Here is a 20742-nt window from a genome sequence, read left to right on the forward strand (position 1 = left end):
TATTAAACTGAATCACTTTTTTGATGTGTCTAGATCCAGTCTTAGATGCATAGCTCCATATCAACATAGTTTTAAGGAATAATGATGTTTTGAGAGGGGACAAATTTGCCAAATCCCTCCTTTCTGGAAAGAAGAGGGGATTTGGAATAAATGGAGGAGGGGCATATGGGCTGATTTGCCCCATGAGGGAAGAGGCAGAGTCCAGGCCATTTGAGCTGCCTTTGCCATACATTCTTTCTTCTCATCCTTCTCCTGCCCTTTACACCTGGGCTTTTGCTACTTTCTCTTTTGAGGGCTGAGTAAGAATTCTGAGGGGAGTTCCTGATTGGCTCTTGGGATTCCCCCTTTTCACCTACTTCATGTTAGATGAGTTTGAAATGAAAATAGATATGGTAAAATAAAAGGAGGATCTTCTGGATGCTTAGATCATAGTGGGGCAATGAGGGAGCCTCAGTGGACATCCAACCGTCCTGAGAGACAATGGAGTGCACCCCCAGCTTGTTTAATGGCACATCCACATACTCAAGGCTTGTTTTCAAATCCTCTGATTTCAATATATTTTATAAATATAGCCTGTTTATTAATAATCTTCATTTCTTGAGATTCCTTTGGGTATGATGGCAATTTTGAATTACATAAGAGTTATTTTTTTACCCAAACTACTAATGGTGAAAATTATGAAACCCAGCCAGATGGGTGGGGTATAAATAATAAATTAGTAGTAGTAGTATTCTTGTATATTCATCTTTGGATGAAATTATAATATTGTTCAGATTTCTGAAATATACATATTTTAAAATTAACTTATTAAATTCTTATTCACCATCACAGGTACCATCTTTTAGTCCCTGGGTAAAGGACTAATGTCAGCATTTCTTCCCTCTTTTTCAGCTCTTTTTATCGCCGACAATTTTTCTTTCCAAGGCTGTGGAACAACAGATTTTTGTGGCATCCGAAAAAAAGGAAAGAAAGTTGGAGCAGGAATATATGCCCTTTTAGTTGCGCGAGAAAGATGTTATAATGCTTCACGAATATCACACCAGCCTGAACATGAAGGGTAATTTGCACAGTGTAGCCAATGAGGGGGAATTGGAGGCCTAGTGGTGAAATTCAGGACTCAGGAAGTCTAGTTCTTTCTTTTTTGCTTTTGGTGGAGATAAAGGGAAGCAAGCGGTAGAGAAAAGGGGATTGGAATTTGGGGGTTCTAACTTCAAAGAGCCCTGTAGTGTATCATTAAAAAGCAGTTAAGTTTTCATTATGATTATTACAATACAGAATAAATGGTTATGGGAAATAAAATGCTGGTTCTTGGATGTTTCTTTCAGATTCAAATGTGATTAATATTTATTGGTTTAGCTGAAGATATTACAAAAGAAAAAATACATAAAAGAGGATAGAAACATAATAAAATACGTTACACAATTATAATTATAATTAAAATACAATCTACAATTTAACTCGGGGCATCTTTTCAACTCCGGCACCTCTCAGGTGGGTGCCATTACCATTTTAAGAGAACAAGGAAGAATTCCATGGTGAGCTCTTGCACCTGTAAATCTAGAAAAAATAGCACTGATCCCAACATACTATTCCCATTATAATCATCCTGTCTTTTTATAATTAAGTTTTAGTTTTTCTTCCATTACCAATTGATTTAAAACACCAAGTCTTCTTTCAGATGAATATTTCAGAATGGAGAAGCATGTAGGCTGAAAGTTACAGGACCCTTGGGGCAATCATGGTGGAGCTTCAGTATCAGGATTCAGGTTCAGTTTTCCAGTCAAAGGTGTATCATTCCTGGACTCAGTCAGCTCATCTTTCCTGACACTAATCTACAGGCCAAGGCATTAGTAGTATAAGGGTACTACCTTCTGTCAATTGCTTATGCCCCAATTGATTGATGATGTCATATGACACTCCACCCCATAAGCCCCATCTAAGAAGGCCCACCTCCAAGGGCCACTATGAAATAACCTGGGGGTGAGCATCCACATAACCCATCTGTGATGATGACACACTACTGCTTCCTTCGAGTAGGCAGGGACCCCCCCTGTATTGCAAGGAGGTATTAATCACCTCCCTGACCCAGTCAGCTGTCCCCTCCCTGCTCCTTTTCCTCAGACAAGAGGGGCAAGGGGCAATGTCCTTGAATCTTACCAACTGATACTCATCCAACACAACAGTGCTAGACAGTGCTCTGGACACCCCCTGAGATTCAACCTCAAAATGCTTTGCAAAAAGTCACAGCATTGACAAGTCACAAGCACCCTCCCTGGCTCCCAATGACAGGCCCTCCCCATTTTCACCTTGGAACATTTATTTTCTCACCCTGCCTCTCACCCTGGGAGATGCCCACTTTGCCACCTCTCTACCTGGATACTGGCACCAGCTTGAGATTCCCCACCACTACCACTTGACAGCACATTAAGTCTTTTATTTTATTTTTAAAGCACAGACCAATACTTATCACCATGTGTTTTTGATACATACTTTACCAATGCCTTGTCATCACCACACACACCCAAACTCTGCTTTAGTGGTTTCCTAAATAATGAAACATTGAAAATAAACAAGAGGGGAAATGCCACATTTTGTTAGATGTGATTACATACATATTCCGTTGTTTAGTCATGTCCAACTCTTCATGACCCCATGGACCAGAGCACGCCAGGCACTTCTGTCTTCCTCTGCCTCCCTCAGTTTGGTCTACTAACTCATGTTAGTAGCTTCGAGAACACTGTCCAACCATCTCGTCCTCTGCCATCCCATTCTCCTTGTGCCTTCAATCTTTCCCAAGATCAGGGTCTTTTCCAGGGAATCTTCTCTTCTCCTTTCTCCATCCCTTTGAAATTCTGTTAGTATAAGCAAATAATAAAGACACACCAATTCAAAGGAAATGTATAGAAAGAGGTATATTTAAATAATATTAATAGCAATAATGATGGTCATGATGATGATGATGATGATGATGATGATGATGATGATGATGATATTAGGGTGTATAAAAAAGAGAACACAATAAAAGCAGGAATGGGAGGAGAAAAGAAAGGGGTAAATATGAGGAAAAGTAAAGGAAGGAAGGAAGGAAGGAAGGAAGGAAGGAAGGAAGGAAGGAAGGAAGGGCAAAAGAGAAAGATTGGGAAGGGAGGAATGTGTGTGCGTGTTTAAAATGCAGATGAAAGCCGTTCAGAAGTCAGATCGCTGAAAACATGTTACAAGGAAAGATGTTATCTACAACTCTTTCATTCCTGTAGCTTATGAAATGGACCCATCGTTTCAAGAGCTTGTTCTCTTGTTGGCTCTTAAACACAAGGCCAAACTCCCAGAATATTAGTATGTCAACACTCTTGCTAACAATGCTTTCCCTTCAGGTCCAGGGAAAGGATATCTGGGTGATTCCAGAAAGCAGGAGCTAAATCACCACTCTCGGCTGCCCAATGTCTCCAGCAAAATATATCACACAGGATACTCAAAGAGATCTGATGCACTGGTTTGGATCAAGACTGTATCCAAATAAGCACAAAAAGTACACCTGTGGGTACAAAGGACATCTGAGTGATTCCAGAAAGTAGGAGCTAAATCACCAAAATATATAGCACAGAATACTCAAAAAGATCTGATGCACTGGTTTGGATCAAAAAATACAGAATTACATATTTATTTAAGACAAATAAAACAACAGTGTAGTAAGCACCCTGTTACCAAATAGGAATAAAGGATGGTAGAAGAAGGTCAGTTAGGAATTTGGGAACATTTGGGAAAATATGTATACAGAAAAAAACAAGTCTAAACTAGTATATTTTAACAGCTGTCAGGTGACAGAGGAACCAACAACCACGGCAGGTTGCCAGGAAGAGATAACACAATAAAATTTCCTTCCCATCTGCTTTTTATTCAATGTTTACAGGGAGATGCTTGGGAATGCTGCCTCTTGGAAAAATGGGGTAGTCCTGAGTAAATCTCCACTCCCCTTCTTTCCCACTTCCTCATTCGTCAACAGCACCACCCCCTCTATGGTTGCCTCTTAGGGCCATTTGTCTTTGAACTCTTTGCTTGCAGGGTTCAGGGAGATGGTGGATCTGAAATGCTTTCTAGTGACAACGTGTCAGGCAGCTGCTCCGGCTCTGCCTCCTCCTACTCTCCCATTATTTCCCAACTTCTCCCCTCATCTTCCTATGAGCTGTGATCTCCCTCAAACCTCTGTTGTAATTCTGAACTGTCTTCTTCGCTGGAAGCGTCAGGTTGGGGAGGCGGTCTCCACCATTCCTCCTCTGCCCAGTCCCTGATATCACTCCCCTCTCCAGAGCCCTCCTCCACCCATCCCAGTAGTTTTGGTCAGTTGGGGTGGCATGTATGCAACGCCCTTTGTAAGTATGGTGAATGGACATGTTCTGCATACTCCCATGATCTTTCTTCCGGTCAACCCCCCCCCCCCCCCGACGCAATCAGGTATTGCACCTTCTTTCTTTGCATCCTGGAGTCTAGAATTTGTTCTACTTCTTACTCTTCCTCTCCTTCTACCATGTCTAGGTGCCTGGTAAGGGTGTGCAGGCACGACGGGTGACAAGACTGATCTGTGCAAGATGGGGTGAATCTTCATAGACACAGGCAATCAGAGCCAGAAAGTCAGAGAGTTGATCTGGTCCACAACTTCAAACGGGCCCACTCTTTGGGTTCAGTTTCCTACACCTGCCCTCTTGTGGCAAATCAGGTTTTGACAGCCACACCTGATCTTCCACATTAATCTCAGTGCCAGGTTGTCAGTGTGCATCAGACAATATCTTATAGGCCTCCTTAGCACAGTCCAAACGCTCTTTTAGCAAAGTCTGCATTGCTGACAGTTCTTCTACAATGTCTTTTGCTGCCAGAACCGACGGGGTGTCAGTCGGGGTTGGGAAGCTTGCGAGGATGGTATCCATAATGGACAACACCACTTTGTGACCCACAAAGAGGATGTGGTAACCATCAGTGCATGTGTATCCCTTTATACATTTTCTGCTGTGATCAGCAACAACAGATATTCAGAGGCTTACTAGTTCTCATACTGGAGGGAAAATAGCTATCATAACTATATTAAAAACAAAATACTAGTTTACTGACAGTGTAAACTTGAATGACCCCATGGATACAAGCAGGTTCCAGGTTCACCTGATTTCTGGGAAGAGCATGTGTGTGACATGCTAATAATTTATTACTTTGTGCCTTGTTAGGATTAGTTTGTTTCCAGCTAAGCTTTGCCATAAAGCCTGAGGGAGGAACACCCTTCCTTGGCCCATGAATTTCTCCAAGTCAACTTCTTCTTCCAGAGGTCACCTGTTGGTTCATTCCTCATTGGCTTCTAATCACTCAGGCATTATGAGGGTCTCCTTGAATATATGCTTCTTCCTTGAAGAGTTGGTTTCGACTACTGCTCAGGTTAAACAATACAGAGGTGTGGGAGCAGTGCAATGGTTGGGTAAGCCCCTTCCTTCTGGTCTGAAAGAATTAACAAAAGGAGGTGCTTCTGGCAGGAGGTGTGAGGACTCTGAGAGGATTCTGGAGTCAAACGGCCTTTTCCCCAAAGCCTTCTAAGCACTAACTAGGCTTTGGGAAGCAGCCCTCCTGTCTCTTTCCCAATGCTGCTGCCACCCCAGGAGCTGCTTCTGTGACCCTTCCCTGCTGGCAGGGAGAAATCAGGACACCCTGGAATCAAGGCACAACCCAGGACAGCTTAATGAATTCCGTAGCCATTCCGGCCAAATCAGGACTGCTGAGGCGTATGCATTTAAATCAGCTTTAAAATAAATTTGCCTCCAAGGTGAATGGATTCTTGAAGTGTAAGGAGAATATGAGAACATTTACAAAGCAAAATGGTCAGAGCTGGAGGCCCATAGGATTGGCGTAAAAGTCCATTGCCTTTTGAATATGACTTTTTCTATGTTGTGTTTTTAAAAGGCTAAGGTACCTGAAGAAACAAAGATCATTAGGCCCAGCCATTCTCTATCACCACCTGTTCTAACTCTTTTATCATTTCACTTATTTGAGAGATGTTTCATCTTGCATTGGGTTTAGATGACATAACCATGCATTCAAAAACTGTCAAATCTCTGCTTGCCTGCAGTTTTGCATTAAAAACAAAACTTTGATGCTTTATATCAGGAAATACCATACTTCCCCATTCCAAACTATTGATTTGAAGGATACACATTTTAGAAGTAACTTTTTATTTGCCACAATCATTTATATTTATCATAATAACCACAATGATAGACAGCACTCTTTTCTCTGTGTACTGCACGGGTGTCAAACACAAGGCCCGCGGGCCAAATCCGGCCCGCCAGACCTCGTCATGTGGCCCGTGTAGCTGCCGTTCTCGCTGCTGTTCTCGCCTGTCCAGAGCACCATCGCCTGGTTGTGCGCCGCGTCGCCTTTCAGCACGAAGGAGGTGGTGAGCAGAGAGGCCACCTCTGGAGCTCCCCCACTGGCGCGACCCCGCAGGCCGCCCGCCTCGTCTCGCTGGCTGTCGCATCTCTGGCAGCCGCTCTGGTTCGGCGGGCGCGGCGCCCAGCACGAGCAGCAGCAGCAAGCGGAGCGGAGCTGCCCGGCCGGACGCTCCTCCGCGCGCCCCGGCAGCCGCTGCTGGCGCCATGCTCGGCCTCCGCTACGCCGCTGCCGGGCAGGGATGCGAGTCTGGCAGGCAAGGCGCGGAGGCAGAGGACGGGAGGGAGCGAGCCGAGATGGAGGCGGGAGCGTGGCGCGGACGCGCCATGGGAAACAACGTGCCAGCAGGGCTTCCATGCCCAGGCGAGGCGCAGCGCCGCCCTCAGCCAGCTGGCCCCACCGAGCCCCAGAGCCTGGCCAGCCGCCATCCCCGCCGGCTGCTGACAGCAGGGCTGCAGCGGGCGTGCCGGAGCAATTCGACGGGAGCCCGGCGCCTGGGCAAGCAAACATCAGGGCAAGGGGAGGTGGCTGCCTCAGGCAGCAGGATCCACAGGGGCAGCTCGTCCCTTCGTGGAAATGTGCTTCCTCCACCAGCGCCAGATTTGGGGCCGTGCGGGCGCCTCACCCGCCCCGAGCCAAGGGAGCACAAAATAATGATAACGATGCCTATTTATTCTATTGGGGGGGGGGGCACCAAATTTTGTCCTCACTCAGGGTGGGTGCCATATTACCAAAGTCCGCCCCTGCCCCCCTCAATGGGATTTGAAATCCAATAAATTCCTAGGAGTGCCCCTGTCCGTACTGAGTAAGCCCCTCAGCCCCTAAAAGCAGACGATACCAACTTTTCACCATTGTGATAGTGATGTTGTGAAAAGCAGAGGGATGAACAAGCAGCATTGGCCCCTGTCAGAAACTGGGGTGCAACCGGCACATCTCTCCCCCCCCCCCCAGCGCCTGGCACAGGGAGGAGGCAGCAACAGGCGGAGAAGGAAGAGAAGGCGCAGACAAGCCCCAGCCACAAGACGCAGTCCGGTAAAGGTGCCCTCAGACTGGGCCTGCACAATGTTATGATACATCACCACAGGGCAGACTTTAGTAATCTTTCATAACAGGGGTGTCAGCCTGAATAAAATATTGAGGGGGGGCAGGTATGCCCCACCTCACATCACCATCTTCATCATAATAATTTATTACTGGTCAAAGACCAGCTCGAACCTCACATAATTTATCACATGCCACACACACCCCATTTAAATGTCAAAGCCAATCAACTTCGGGGGTCTCAGCCTGCTCAAATATTTTAGGCCGATACAACCGGCCCTTTGAGGGTGACCAAACTGCTGATGCGGCCCCCAATGAATTTGAGTTTGACACCCCTGGTGTACTGCATCCCATTTCCCCCCATGAACAGCAAAGAAAAAAAAAGAAAGAAAGAAAAGAAAAGAAAAAGAAAGAAAGAAAGAAAAAGAAAAGAAAAGAAAAGAAAAGAGAGAGGAAGAAACAGGGATCCCAATGCCTGACTCTCACCACTAGTAATCACCCTCACATTGCTATGAATTATTGAATTCACAAGGAGGAGATTTATGCTGAACCATAATTACCCATCAATGTGAGGCTGGTGTTAGATATGTGAAGCATTATAATAGTTATTTCAACTGGAAAAGCGTTTGAGGCAGTGAAGATAAAGGGAAGTGCCAGAGAAACCAAAACTCCAAAGTATACTTTGAGGAAGTTGCAATACAAAACTATACACACTTATCTGTGAGTAAGACCTATTGAAATCAGTGGCACTTACATCTAGATAGACAGGTATAGAATTGCACTGTAATCCCTTTGAAATAAATGGTTGTTACTTCAACCAAAAGTGCATAGGAGTGTGCTGAAATCCCTAGGAGTTTGCTCCAATCCTTCCAGCCAAATATATTTATTGGTGAGGGGTGGGGTGGAAAATTGAGAAATATCTTTCGCTTTCAAGGAAGGAAGCAAACTTCCTTTGAAACTGGAGGTGGAACATAGATATTGTGGGTTATTTTGCCCTGCCTGAGTTTGTCTAATCCTCTTTTCAAGTAATCTAAGCTGGTGGCCATCACTGCCTCCTATGGAAGTGAGTTCCATGATTGAACTATGAACTGCCTAAAATATTATACAGCATATAGCTTCTGAACTGCACTAGCCATGCTTTACCCCTCCTTTCAACTATCTCAGCTAAAATATTTGTGATATTATGGGGTTAATCGTTAAATAGAATACTTTTCTTTTTTCTTTAACTTACTAAACACAAGCAAAATAATTAAGAAACATTAGGTTACCTTCTCCAGGACATCGGAAATTTTTGTTAGGTCTAATTGGAGATGAATCTATGTATGCCATAACGGCCACAAGGATACTCCTGGCCCAGAAATGAAAATCACAGGAGATTCCAACATTGGAAGAATGGTGGAGTAAGATGGTGGAATACGTTGAGTTAGCAAAGCTGACGGGGAAGATCCGGAATCAGCACGATGAACTGTTTCAAAAGGATTGGAGCAAATTTATATTATATATGAATGAATATTGTAAATATCTGAAAACATTTGTAGCTGTGAGTTGAAATGTTTTGTAATGACAATATAAGGAACTGATTTACATTTAATAAAGGGAGATATAAAAATAAGAGAGAAGGTAGAAAAGTGGTTATAGAAGTGCTAAGAATAAAGTAATTACGTACTGAAGTCAGAAAAAGGGGCGGGAGGAGGTCGATGCTCGGATAGAGCAATGTTTGAGCATATGGATTAATGTATGGATATTGTGATTTCAAAACACTGAAAATGTAGTCGGGTGGCGGGATTTAAATTAAACAAGCAAAAAACTAAGGTTTTAGGAAAAAAAACTTGACACCTATGGAAAAAGAAAGGTTTCAGAAGGAGACAGAGTTAAATGTGGTTAAAAAGGTGAAATATCTAGGGATTAATATGACGGCTAAAAACTTGAATTTATTTAAAGATAACTATGAAATATGTTGGTCAGAAGTTAAAAAGGATCTAGAAATTTGGTCAAAATTGAAGCTTTCCTTGTTGGGTCGAATCGCTGCTATAAAGATGAATGTATTGCCAAAAATGTTGTTTTTGTTTCAGACTTTGCAGATTGTGGATAAGATGGATTGTTTCAAGAGGTGGCAGAGGGATATCTCTAAGTTTGTCTGGCAGGGCAAAAAGCCCAGAATAAAATTTAAAATACTGACTGATGCTAAAGAAAGAGGGGGGTTTGCCCTGCTAGACATGAAACTATACTATGAATCAGCAGCTTTCTGCTGGTTAAAAGATTGGCTACTTCTAGAGAACACTGATATTTTGGATCTGGAAGGGTTCAACAATGTGTTTGGGTGGCATGCATATCTGTGGTACGACAAGGTTAAAGCTCATAAAACATTTAAGAACCATATTGTCAGGAAAGCAGTGTTTAATGTCTGGACAAGATACAAAGATTTACTAGAAAATAAGACCCCAAGGTGCTTGTCACCAATGGAAGCTAAGGCTCAGAAAAGACTCAATACGGAGGCCAAGTGGCCGAAATATTGGGAGATATTAGAAAAAGAAGGAGACACATGGAGATTGCAGAGTTTTGAGAAACTAAAAGATAAAGTGCGGGATTGGTTACATTATCGTCAAATTAGGGAGGTCTTTAATATGGACAAAAAAATAGGTTTCCAGGTGGAAAAATCGAAATTAGAAACAGAATTGTTAGAACCTAAAGCTAAGGTACTTTCAAGAATGTATAACTTGCTGTTAAAATGGAACACTCAGGATGAAACGGTCAAATCAGCTATGATAAAATGGGTGCAAGACATTGGCTATAATATTATGTTTGCTGACTGGGAACGGTTATGGACCACTGGTTTGAAATTCACGGCATGTAATGCCTTGAAAGAAAATATTGTGAAAATGATATACAGGTGGTACATGACCCCAGTCAAGCTTGCAAAAATATACCATTTGCCAGACAATAAGTGTTGGAAATGTAAAGAAACTGAGGGAACATTCTTTCACCTTTGGTGGACGTGCCCAAAGGTCAAGGCTTTCTGGGAAATGATCTATAATGAACTGAAAAGGGTATTTAAATATACCTTCCCTAAGAAACCAGAGGCCTTCCTTTTGGGCATTGTTGGCCAAATGGTGCCAAGAAAGGACAGAACTTTCTTTATGTATGCAGTAACAGCAAGAATACTTATCGCAAAGTACTGGAAGACACAAGATTTGCCCACTCTGGAAGAATGGCAGATGCAACTGATAGACTATATGGAATTGGCAGAAATGACTGGCAGAATCCGAGACCTGGGAGAAGAGCTAGTGGAAGAGGACTGGAAGAAATTTAAAGACTACTTGCAAAAGTATTGCAAATTGTATGAATGTTAGAATGATGCGGGATATAAAGATAATATGGTATTAGTGATATAGTTGAAAGGAGTATGTAAAAAATGGTTTACAGAACAAAGGTGAAGTCAGAATAATATTATGTCAAACTTAAATAAAATGAAAAAATGGGGAAAAATTGGAGGCATAATAGTTGAAATGTATAATATGAAATAAGATTTGAAAGAAGGTGAGGTATTGCTGAATAAGATTGTGTAAAAGGGAACACAGAAAAGGGAGATGCGAGGGAGTCTGGAAGGAGGATTATGAGAACAATACCTAAGAAATTGGTTTTTTTAATGTCTTTTTTATGTCTTTTTTCTTTTGCTTTTTATGATGGGTTTTCTATTGTGCTTTTCTGTTTTTTGGATTGATTGTGATGGTGTTTTTTCTTTTTTCGTATCCTGTTTTGTGAAGTTTGTTTTATTGTTTGAAACTTTAATAAATATCTTTTAAAAAAAAACACTGAAAATGTAATAAAAATATTTTAAAAAAGAAAAGAAGTGAAGCATAATCTGCATCAGCAAAATTCTTCAGCTTAATCATAGAATTGTAGAGTTGGAAGGGACCTCAAGTGTGATCTAGTCCAACCACTGTAACTCCCCCCATGGGACTCGTTCATGAGATTGAGAGTTTCATGCTCTACTGGCTGAGCTATAGAAAACCCACATCAGCAGTGAAAGCCACAGTTGGATAGACCTAACAGTGGACTAGTCACATTTATGGAAGAGGCTATCAGTGGCAATTAATTTGATGGATATACCATTTCCAGTTGCTGGGGGAGAACAGGGGGAGTGGGCGACTGCCCTCCTGTTGTGATAGTCCTGTACCAATGGACATCTGATCAGCCACTCCAAGAAGGAAGCTGCTACACTGCAGGGTTCTTCTTGTCTTCTGAAAATGGAGGGTGGGATTTGAAGCAGGGATAAACAACTACGTAGATGGATTCAGTCTAGTCATCACTAAACAAATCAGCTGGCTCAAAGTATCCTCTGCCTTTCACAACAATCTGACACAATTAGAACAAGGAGGGGCAAAGTTCAGTAAAATGATTTAATCAGCTCTCAGTAATAATCTTAGAGTCACTGTATTCTATTCAGTGCCTACCAGTGTGTCCCTGGCACCTTTCAACATCCCTGAGCTATGTCTAGTTTGCCAGCTGAGCAGTCACCTGAGCAGTACCTTGAGGCTTTGATTGCACTTTGATTAGTAGCCTGGAAGAAGAGAAAAAGTATATTGTTCCTTCCAACTCAGTAAGCGAATGCAAAAACAGAGGAATTGGATCAGAATTATTTTTTCTATTTCTAATGATGAGCATAGTCACATGGCCTCAATTGACTTTGCAGCCTTCTTGGAACAAGTTGCTCATTTGGAACTGTTTGTGGTCCTGCAGTAACATTACCTTACAGTGGTACCTCTGGTTAAGAACTGAATTCATTCTTATCCTCAGGCGCACTTTCACTAATGGGACCTCCTGCTGCGCGTGATTTCCATTCGCATCCCGGGGCAAAGTTTGCAACCAGGAGCCGCTACTTCCAGGTTAGCGGAGTTCGTAACCCGAATCATTCGTAGTCAGAAGTGTTCGTATCCAGAGGTATCACTCTGTTTTCTACCTCAGCCTTACTTGCCTGCCCCTGAAGTGATTGCTTTGCTGCCACTGAGTCACCCTCCTTTTTTCTGTGTGGATCAGTTTTACTGGTTGAAACCTCCATTGCAGCCATGTGCACTGCAATATGAAGTCAACATTTTAACCACAGTTCATCCTTTACTTCGCAGCCTTGCTAGGATGGATCTAGTATCCAGGCTTTTCTCTTCTTTAGAAGAGGAATCCTTAGTATTGAGGGGGGGTTTTGTAAGTGGCTTCCGGGCTTTGCCATTGCCTTTTTGGGTTCTCAGCTCCTTTATTGGGTGCCGTAAGAATTTAAATTTTATATTACCGTATTTTTCGCTCCATAGGGCGCACCTGACCATAGGGCCCACCTAGTTTTCAGAGGGGGAAATCAAGGGAAAAAATATGATTCCCCCCCCCCCAGCTCTGCAAGCAGCGGACAGGCTGCCGGCAGCCTGTGCGCTTCTCCCAGACCTTCCTCATTCTTTTGCGGGAGGTGGGGGAATTCCCCCGCCTCCCGCAAAAGCCCACAGGAGCCATGCACCCTTTAAGGAGCGCACGGCTCCTGTCGGCTTTTCTACGAGGAGGGAGAAGGGACTGACACAGCCAGTCAGTACCTTGTCCCTCCTCGGGGAAAAGCCCCCAAGAGTGGCCCCGCAAAAGGTGTGTGCTCTTTAAAGGGGCTGCACGGCTTCTGCTGGCTTTTCTACAAGGTGGGGAAATTCCCCCACCTCTCGCAAAACCGGCAGAAGCCACACGCTCTTTAAAGGGTGTGTGGCTCCTGTGGGCTTTTCTACGAGGTGGGAGAAGGGAATGATGCGGCCAGTCAGTCCCTTCTCCCTCCTGGGGAAAAGCCCCCAAGAGTGCACGGAGCTTGTGTGCGGCTCTTGGGGGCTTTTCCCGGCTGCCTCCCCCCTACATTCGCTCCATAGGACGCACACACATTTCCCCTTGCTTTTTAGGAGGGAAAAAGTGTGTCCTATGGAACGAAAAATACGGTAACTGTATGGAAGAAAAAAATTGAAAAGTGCCTGTTGACAACTAATGAGATTGTGGTGAAATAATTCAGACAATTTCAACAGTGAGCTTTGAATTTCATCATTTTCTCTATGTCTTTATGCCAAAGTGTTGCCTGCAGCACAAACACGTAGCCTATAAATCCCTCCAAGTAAGCCTCTACGGGCATCAGTTCTCTTTCTAGAATGATGAAGGCACTCCTGAGCACATGCCTCCTCTTGCCCCTGCTTTCTTCAGGTAAGTGGGAACCAGTAGGATGGGGAACTTTTACAGAAATAATATTTAGAAGCACAGAGGAATCCGGAGAGCTGAAATTAAGAGAGCTAGTGTGTTGTAGACATTAGAGGGTCAGACAAGGATCCAGGAGACCAGGGTTCAAATCCCCACTCAGCCACAAAGCTCACTGGGAGATCATGGACCAGTCACTATACCTCAGGTTAACTTACCTCACAGGGTTCTTGTGAGGATAAAATGGCGGAGCAGAGAACCATGTACACAGCCTTGAGCTGCTTCGAGGCAAGTGCAGAAAACAACTAAATCAAAAAAATTAGAAGACAAGAGCAACTAAATTGGATAGAATTTTAAAATGATATTTGAAATATGCTAGTAACTGAAGGTACTATGTTTAGTAGCCACTGGTAGCCTAATTCTGCATCATTTGTGTAAACCTTTTGTGAGGCCATTCAAATTGGTAGCTTTGTCAGTCTTACGAGAGAGGGATCAAAATGTTTGTATTTCCACTTTGTCCATGTCATGCAGAACAGTATGTGCTTCCAGGAAGTCCCCTCTCCCCCCCTTAACTGCCCTAACCCCCTCCAAAAAAAAACCACGCAAAAACATTGTCAACATTTTTCATAGGTGAGTTGCCCTAGCATAGCTAGTAGAACCCTTAAAGACCAACTCTCTTAACCTGGATCTAACCCTGTTCATTTAACTCTGCTTAACAGGTCTAGTAAGTGATGGTACAGAGTTTTCCTGCACAGGGTACCAAGTTTCCACAATGCTTTTTTTTCATGCCTAAATGATGGGATAAGCCTTCCTCCTGCTCATCTGGCCATTGCTCCTTTATCTTAGCTCATGTCTAAGATTGTAATTGAACAGTAGGGGGGGAGAGGCATTGAAGTGATAGAGTGGATAGGAGGAAAAATGGGCCATTGGACAGGGAGGGTTTACCTCTTGGAAATAATTAAACCAGTGTTCTGGCCAATGGCTTTTACTCATTTCATTTTATTGAAAGATCTTGTTAACTTGAACCCCATTTCATTTAAAAGATTTAATTCTCTCTCACATCCTTCTCTGTGTCAAATGAAGGAAACCACAAAACCAAATAAGAATAATGTTAATGATAATGACAATCCATGAACTAATCTTTTGCTCCTGTCCTCAGCATTGCCTCTGAAGTGCAGAAAGGCGTTTAACAGGACCGGACTGACATATGATCGTTATTTTAGAACATATTGTATATTTGGTGAAGATTCCTGTGCTGCCAGTGTTCTGCGTACAAATCTAGGTAAGATTTATCTGTTTTTTTGTCTTTTGTTTTTAGAATTACTAAATTAGTTGTAAGGAAGCTGTGTCACATAAGCTGTAGATGAAAGAGTACCTCCATCTGCCTCATCTATCCTGGCCACCAGTCAGAGATGATGGGAGATGTAGTCCAGCAGCATCTGGAGGATCACAGCTTCCCAGTCCTGCAGTAAGGAATGACTAACATTTGAAAATGGGGAATTTAAAATCACCTGATCCATCTTGATGTACATATTCAACCACTATTTTGTGGTTTGCCTCAGGTGCCAAAATACCTTGGGGCTATTCTGGGTGGGATGGTGGTGCTCACTTGACCATCTGTTCCTACATCATTGCTACATACTTGGAGGAAGAGGGGAGATGGGACAGTGAGGTTGGTGCACTTGAAGTGCCCTGCCAAGTCTTCTTCCTTGGCGATCACTTGTAGCTAAGTAAGTTTGTCTTCCATAAACACGGTTTTAACAATGAGTCCGTAAGTGACTGTGGAGGCCAATTCTGGATCCACACGTCCTTCCACAATGGGGGCATTGGTTTCCAGACAGGAGTTGATCAAGGTGTGGATTTGCCAAGTGTGCCTTCCTGCCAGCATGTTTCTCCCTTGCGTCCTGAGTTCAAGTGTCTTCAAAGCCTATGACACCTTTGTTAAAGGCTGTTCTCCAACTGGAGTGCTTGCAGGCCAGTGTTTCCCAGTTGTCACTGTTGATGCTACATTTTTTTTTTAATTTGCCTTAAGACAGTCTTTAAACCTCTGCCAAGTATTTTGGGTTGGGCAACAGGAGTTCAGGGAAGTATTTTCCCACCCTGTAAATGGTTATGATCGACTAGCAGAGAGAATGCAGTGTATGGCACATGTATTGTCAGAAGTATAGAAGACGCCATGATTCTTCATGCTGCAGATTGGACCTGAAATGAAGTTCTACATTCATTCCAAATTTAATGCCTTTTACTGAGCGCCGCAACCCCAGAGTTGGTCACGACTGGACCTAATGGTCAGGAGTCCCTTTACCTTTACCTTTTATGATCATAATAAAGCTTTGAAAGCTTTGGTTGTATTTTACAAACTACGGTTGCAATCAAAATTATTCACGCCCCCTTGGCAAATTGGGTTTATCATCAAATTTTACAGACTTCTAGCTGTTTGCATTGAGAAAATCAAACAAAAGCCATTGAAATAGCTCTGCAAAATTGCTGCTTCAATTGGTTCCCCCAAATTCAGCTGAAAATGCAACATATACTGCCAAGAACAAGAACATTATTTATTTCGGTTGAAAGACCCACAATATCATTTTCAAAAGCAAAATAAAAAAGAAATACAGGGAAGATTAAAAGGTGGTCACATTGTTTTATCCACAGTATGTAGGTTTCTATTTCGTATTACTTCTGAGAGGAACTTAGCCAAGGCCAGGGTAGTATCATCTGAGTTATATTGGCTTCTCTACTCTCACTATTATTCAACCCATCCTTGGCAAGCATCTTTTAAATGCCTGCAGAAAAATTTGTATTCCAACAGGCTCATACAAGCCATTCAGAATACATCTTTCCATTGGTTAATTGATATCTGTTTCTTTCCTTTTCACAAAGTTTTTATTGTATGCTTTATGTATTATGAGTGGAATCATTTTGATATTTTTCTTTCAATGATATATAGGTGTGTGTACGTATATATAAATTAATAAAGCCCATCACCTTAGATTGCAGAATTTAATAATATTTTGCATGTTGTTTGTTTGAAAAGGTTCTCATTCAGACATTACAGAAAATTGGAACCATTACAATGAATGTGTTTTAGGAGCAATAAACCTCCATATCTAAATATTTCTGTCAAATTATTTTCATAGTGAAATTCCGAGAGCAACTTTTGAATAGATGCTCGCCATCCACAAGCTGTTCCTCAGGCCATTACAGCTTCACTGCAGGGGATGGTAAATTCTTTCAGATGAAGAAGCACTGCTGCAAGACTGACCTGTGTAACAATGCAACTCTCAGCCGTACGTTTCTGCATCAATTTAGAATCATTAACATGTTAGGGTTTTGCACTAAATTTGGCCATGGCCTGGATCCTTAGTCAATCAGCAGTACTTAAAGAATCTGTGCCTCATTCAAATGGGGTGAGACAGCCCCAGGTGGCTACAGGTTGGGTTGAGCAGCTCAGGGCTATTAGGGGCTCTCAAGGGATGGAGAGTCAGGCAGGACGGGGAGGCAGTCATGAGGAGAAACTGTGAAAAAGAGGGACCTAGCTAGAGACACGGGTGGCGCTGTGGGTTAAACCACAGATGCTAGGGCTTGCCGATCAGAAGTTCGACGGTTCAAATCCCGGCAATGGGGTGAGCTCCTGTTGCTCGGTCCCTGCTCCTGCCAACCTAGCAGTTCAAAAGCATGAAGTGCAAGTAGATAAATAGGTACTGCTCCGACGGGAAGGTAAACAGCATTTCTGTGCGCTGATCTGGTTTGCCAGAAGTGGCTTAGTCATGCTTTATAACATTCCCTATGCATAATTAGCCGTGAATGATATTTCATGCAATATAATTGGATACCTAGGTGCATGAACAGCTCATAAACAGGTTATGGTCCCTTTAAGATAATATTCAATTTGATGGTCCAAATTAGATGGTTACAACCCACCTATCATATCCAGGTGTCCTCCTAAATGACCCCTGAACTGTTTCTGGTCAGTCTTTTAATTGACAAAATAAGTACTGACTAAGCTGGCAGTTATTCCTAATTATTATTATTTATTGAATTTATATACTGCCCTGTACTTGCAGGTCTTAGGGAATTCACAGAAAGTGATGGTTAGTTCATTGCGGAAGTGCAAAAGAGAGCCAGAAACTCTGTACAAAAATAAGGGACTAAGAGTATACCTTTTCATACAGGCTACACCATAATCCATGGCAGGAAAACCTTCTGAGAGATTGAGAAGGGAAGAAAGTTCACACTCCCCCAGTTCCCTCTATGTAAAGGTCATTCATCTCAGAGAACAATGGTGACTTTGTCCCATGCTCAGTCCTGAACCCAGATTGTGTCTAGATTATATTTTATCCAAGAGTACTTGCAGCTGCCCCACCAAAACTGGAAGGCCCTAGGGTGGATTCCATTAATACAACACAGAGATACCAAAACAGACGAAGACATTAACATGCTCACTATACTTTTGATTTTGGCAGTTCCTGATCGCAACATGCTGGCTGAAAATGGTTTGCAGTGCCCATCCTGCTTTTCTAAAGGAACCATAATGTGTAAAAGTGAGAAGACCATCAACTGCCTTGAGAATGAGACCCAGTGCATTCAATCCACACTAGCTCTTCTTACCGGTAACATTGCTACTCAGACAAGGGAAAAAGGCCTAGTAATTCTTGGTCATGCAGACTCTCTCCTTGTCTCCTTCTCTCCCTTCCTCCTTATCCCTTGCATGTTGCACGAACAATGAGAGGGATCATATCTCTCACTGGCCCCACTCTGCACCCTTCCGTATTGTTTTGCCTGCTTGGTCTGTGTCCTTTAACTCTCATAATGCCACTTGCTTGTCCGGAAGGAGGATTCAGAGTGAGATGTGTATATACAATACCCTTCTGAACAAAAGTAAAAAAAGTGCATTGATTGCTTCACGCCAGTTGAATCCGGATCTCTCCACTACTGGGATGCAGTCCAGGACAAAATGTGTCCATCTTGCTCAAAACAAATATTTATTATGTAAAAGGAATGTATTACATTTCCTTAAATTCTGTGACAATGAGCAGTATCTGGTTAACTCAGACCATTAGTGTAAGGATTTACAGTTGTGCAAGAGAATTTCCTCTCTCTTCTGCAGGTATGTGCTCTGAATCCTCCCAAAATCTGCTCCACAGAATTGGGAAAACCCCCAGAATTCATTTAGGGGACACACAAAAGGAGGAAGAGAGAGAGGATATGTTCCTTTCTACAACCATAGATTATTTTGTTGATGTCATGATTTAGCTACATCCGTAAAGAATCTTTAACCCAAAGTGTTTGTAACCCGAGGTACCACTGTAAATCAATTTTTGATGTGTCTAGATCCAGTTTTAGATGGAGACCTCCCTATCAGCAAATTTTTCAGGAATAATGCTACAATGGGAGGGAATTTGGAATGAATGGGGGAGGGGCATATGGCTGATTTGCCTCAGGAGAACAGAGGCAGATTCCAGGCCATTTGTGATGCTTCTGCCCTACATTCTTTCTTCTCTTATTTCTGCTGCCCTTTACAGCCTTGGCTTTGCTAGTTTCTCTTTTAAGGGTTGAGTAAGAATTCCGAGGTGAGTACCTGATTGGCCCTTGGGATTCGCCTTTTTCACCTGCTTTATGTTTGATGTGTTTAACATGAAAATAGATATGGTAAAATAAAAGGAGGATTCTCTGGATACTTAGATCACAGTGGGGCAATGAGGGAGCCTCAGTTGGCCCCCAACCATCCTGAGAGACAATGAAGTGCATCTCCAGCTTTTTTTGCTGCTGGATCACTCTGTTGACTTATGGCAGGTTCACACACTCAAGGTTCAGACACCAAGGTGGGAGTGTTGTTCTCAGATCTTGCTGTATGGCCGTAGCATGTGACTTTTAATATGCCCAAGAGATTGGGGGGGGGGGATAGAATTCCTCCCATTTTATTGCTACTCACCTGCCCACAATAATTTGATTTGGTTAATCTTATCAATTAGGCCTGTTTTCAATCCTCTGATTTCATTATATCTTATAAGTATAACCTGTTTATTAATATTCTTTGTGTCTTGAGAGTCCTTTGGGTATGATAGCAATTTTAAAATATATCTGATCTAACTTTTTTACCTGAACTTCTAATGTTGAAAATTTTGTATATTTATGTTCTGACGAAATTATGATATTTCTCAGATTTCTTAAATATACTCTTTTAAAAACTAACTTATTAAAATTATCATTCACTCATTCACCATCACAGGCACCATCTCCTCGTCCCTGAGTGAAGGACTAATGTCAACATTTCTCCCCCCCCCCCCCAGGTGCATTTGAACCCCACAGTTTCACTTTCCAAGGTTGTGGAACAACAGATTTTTGTGCCATCGGGAACAATCAAAGAACAATAATCGGAGATGGGAACTTTCTCCTTTCTTTTACCCAAGAAAGTTGTTACAATGCTTCACGAATCTCACACCAGCCTGAACATGAAGAGTGAATGGGACAGTGTAGACCTCCAAAATCTATGGCAATGAGGGGGAATTGGAGGCCTAGTGTTGAAATTCAGGACTCAGGATCTCTGTTTCTTTCTTTTTTGCTTTTGGTTGAAGTAAAGGAAAGCAAGGGGCAGAGAAAAAGAGGTCAGAATATGGGAATTGTGGATTCTAACTTCAAAGAATCCTGTTGTGTATCATTAAAAAACAGTTAAGTTTTCATTATGACGATTACAATGCAAAATAAATGGTTATGGAGAATCAAATGCTGGTTCTCAGATCTGTTTCTTTCAGATACAAATGCAATTATCATTTATTGTTTAGCCACACCGATTACGAAAGACGCAATACATAAAACAGAATAAAAACAAAATTAACACATTGCACAACTAAAATTCTTATTAGAATCAGACGATTCCTGAGATAAGAGGTTTCTCCTTTGAAAGATTTAAATTAGGGCATATTTTAAGGCAGAGTTCATTGGAGCGTGGTGAACTCTGGCACCGGCAAATCTAGAAAAATAGCGCTGATCCCTACAAACCTTTTTCCTTATAATCGTAACTGTAAAGGCAAAACAGAGCAATTTTTCAGAGGGGTAAGGGGATTTGTCCCTTAATAAATA

General features: G+C 42.5%; 1 protein-coding gene across 1 annotated transcript; it reads left to right on the top strand.

The window, feature by feature from the left end:
- The first annotated feature begins 13622 nt into the window (after positions 1-13622).
- Positions 13623-20357, top strand: LOC114602237 (phospholipase A2 inhibitor and Ly6/PLAUR domain-containing protein-like). Its single transcript, XM_077932510.1, has 5 exons — positions 13623-13671; positions 14822-14944; positions 16800-16949; positions 18126-18272; positions 19953-20357. The coding sequence occupies exons 1-5, from the start codon at positions 13623-13625 to the stop codon at positions 20123-20125; spliced, it is 642 nt and encodes a 213-aa protein (XP_077788636.1). The 3' UTR covers positions 20126-20357.
- The last annotated feature ends 385 nt before the right edge of the window (positions 20358-20742 follow it).

The sequence above is a fragment of the Podarcis muralis genome, chromosome 7, assembly GCF_964188315.1.
Source record: "Podarcis muralis chromosome 7, rPodMur119.hap1.1, whole genome shotgun sequence".
Classification (NCBI taxonomy): domain Eukaryota; kingdom Metazoa; phylum Chordata; class Lepidosauria; order Squamata; family Lacertidae; genus Podarcis; species Podarcis muralis.

Excerpts from the sequence above, each read along its gene's own strand:
- LOC114602237 (XM_077932510.1), top strand. The coding sequence starts at position 13,623 with ATGAAGGCACTCCTGAGCACATGCCTCCTCTTGCCCCTGCTTTCTTCA. Across the intron at positions 16,950-18,125 it reads TAACAATGCAACTCTCAGCC|TTCCTGATCGCAACATGCTG; the intron begins GTACGTTTCTGC and ends TGATTTTGGCAG. Across the intron at positions 18,273-19,952 it reads CACACTAGCTCTTCTTACCG|GTGCATTTGAACCCCACAGT; the intron begins GTAACATTGCTA and ends CCCCCCCCCCAG.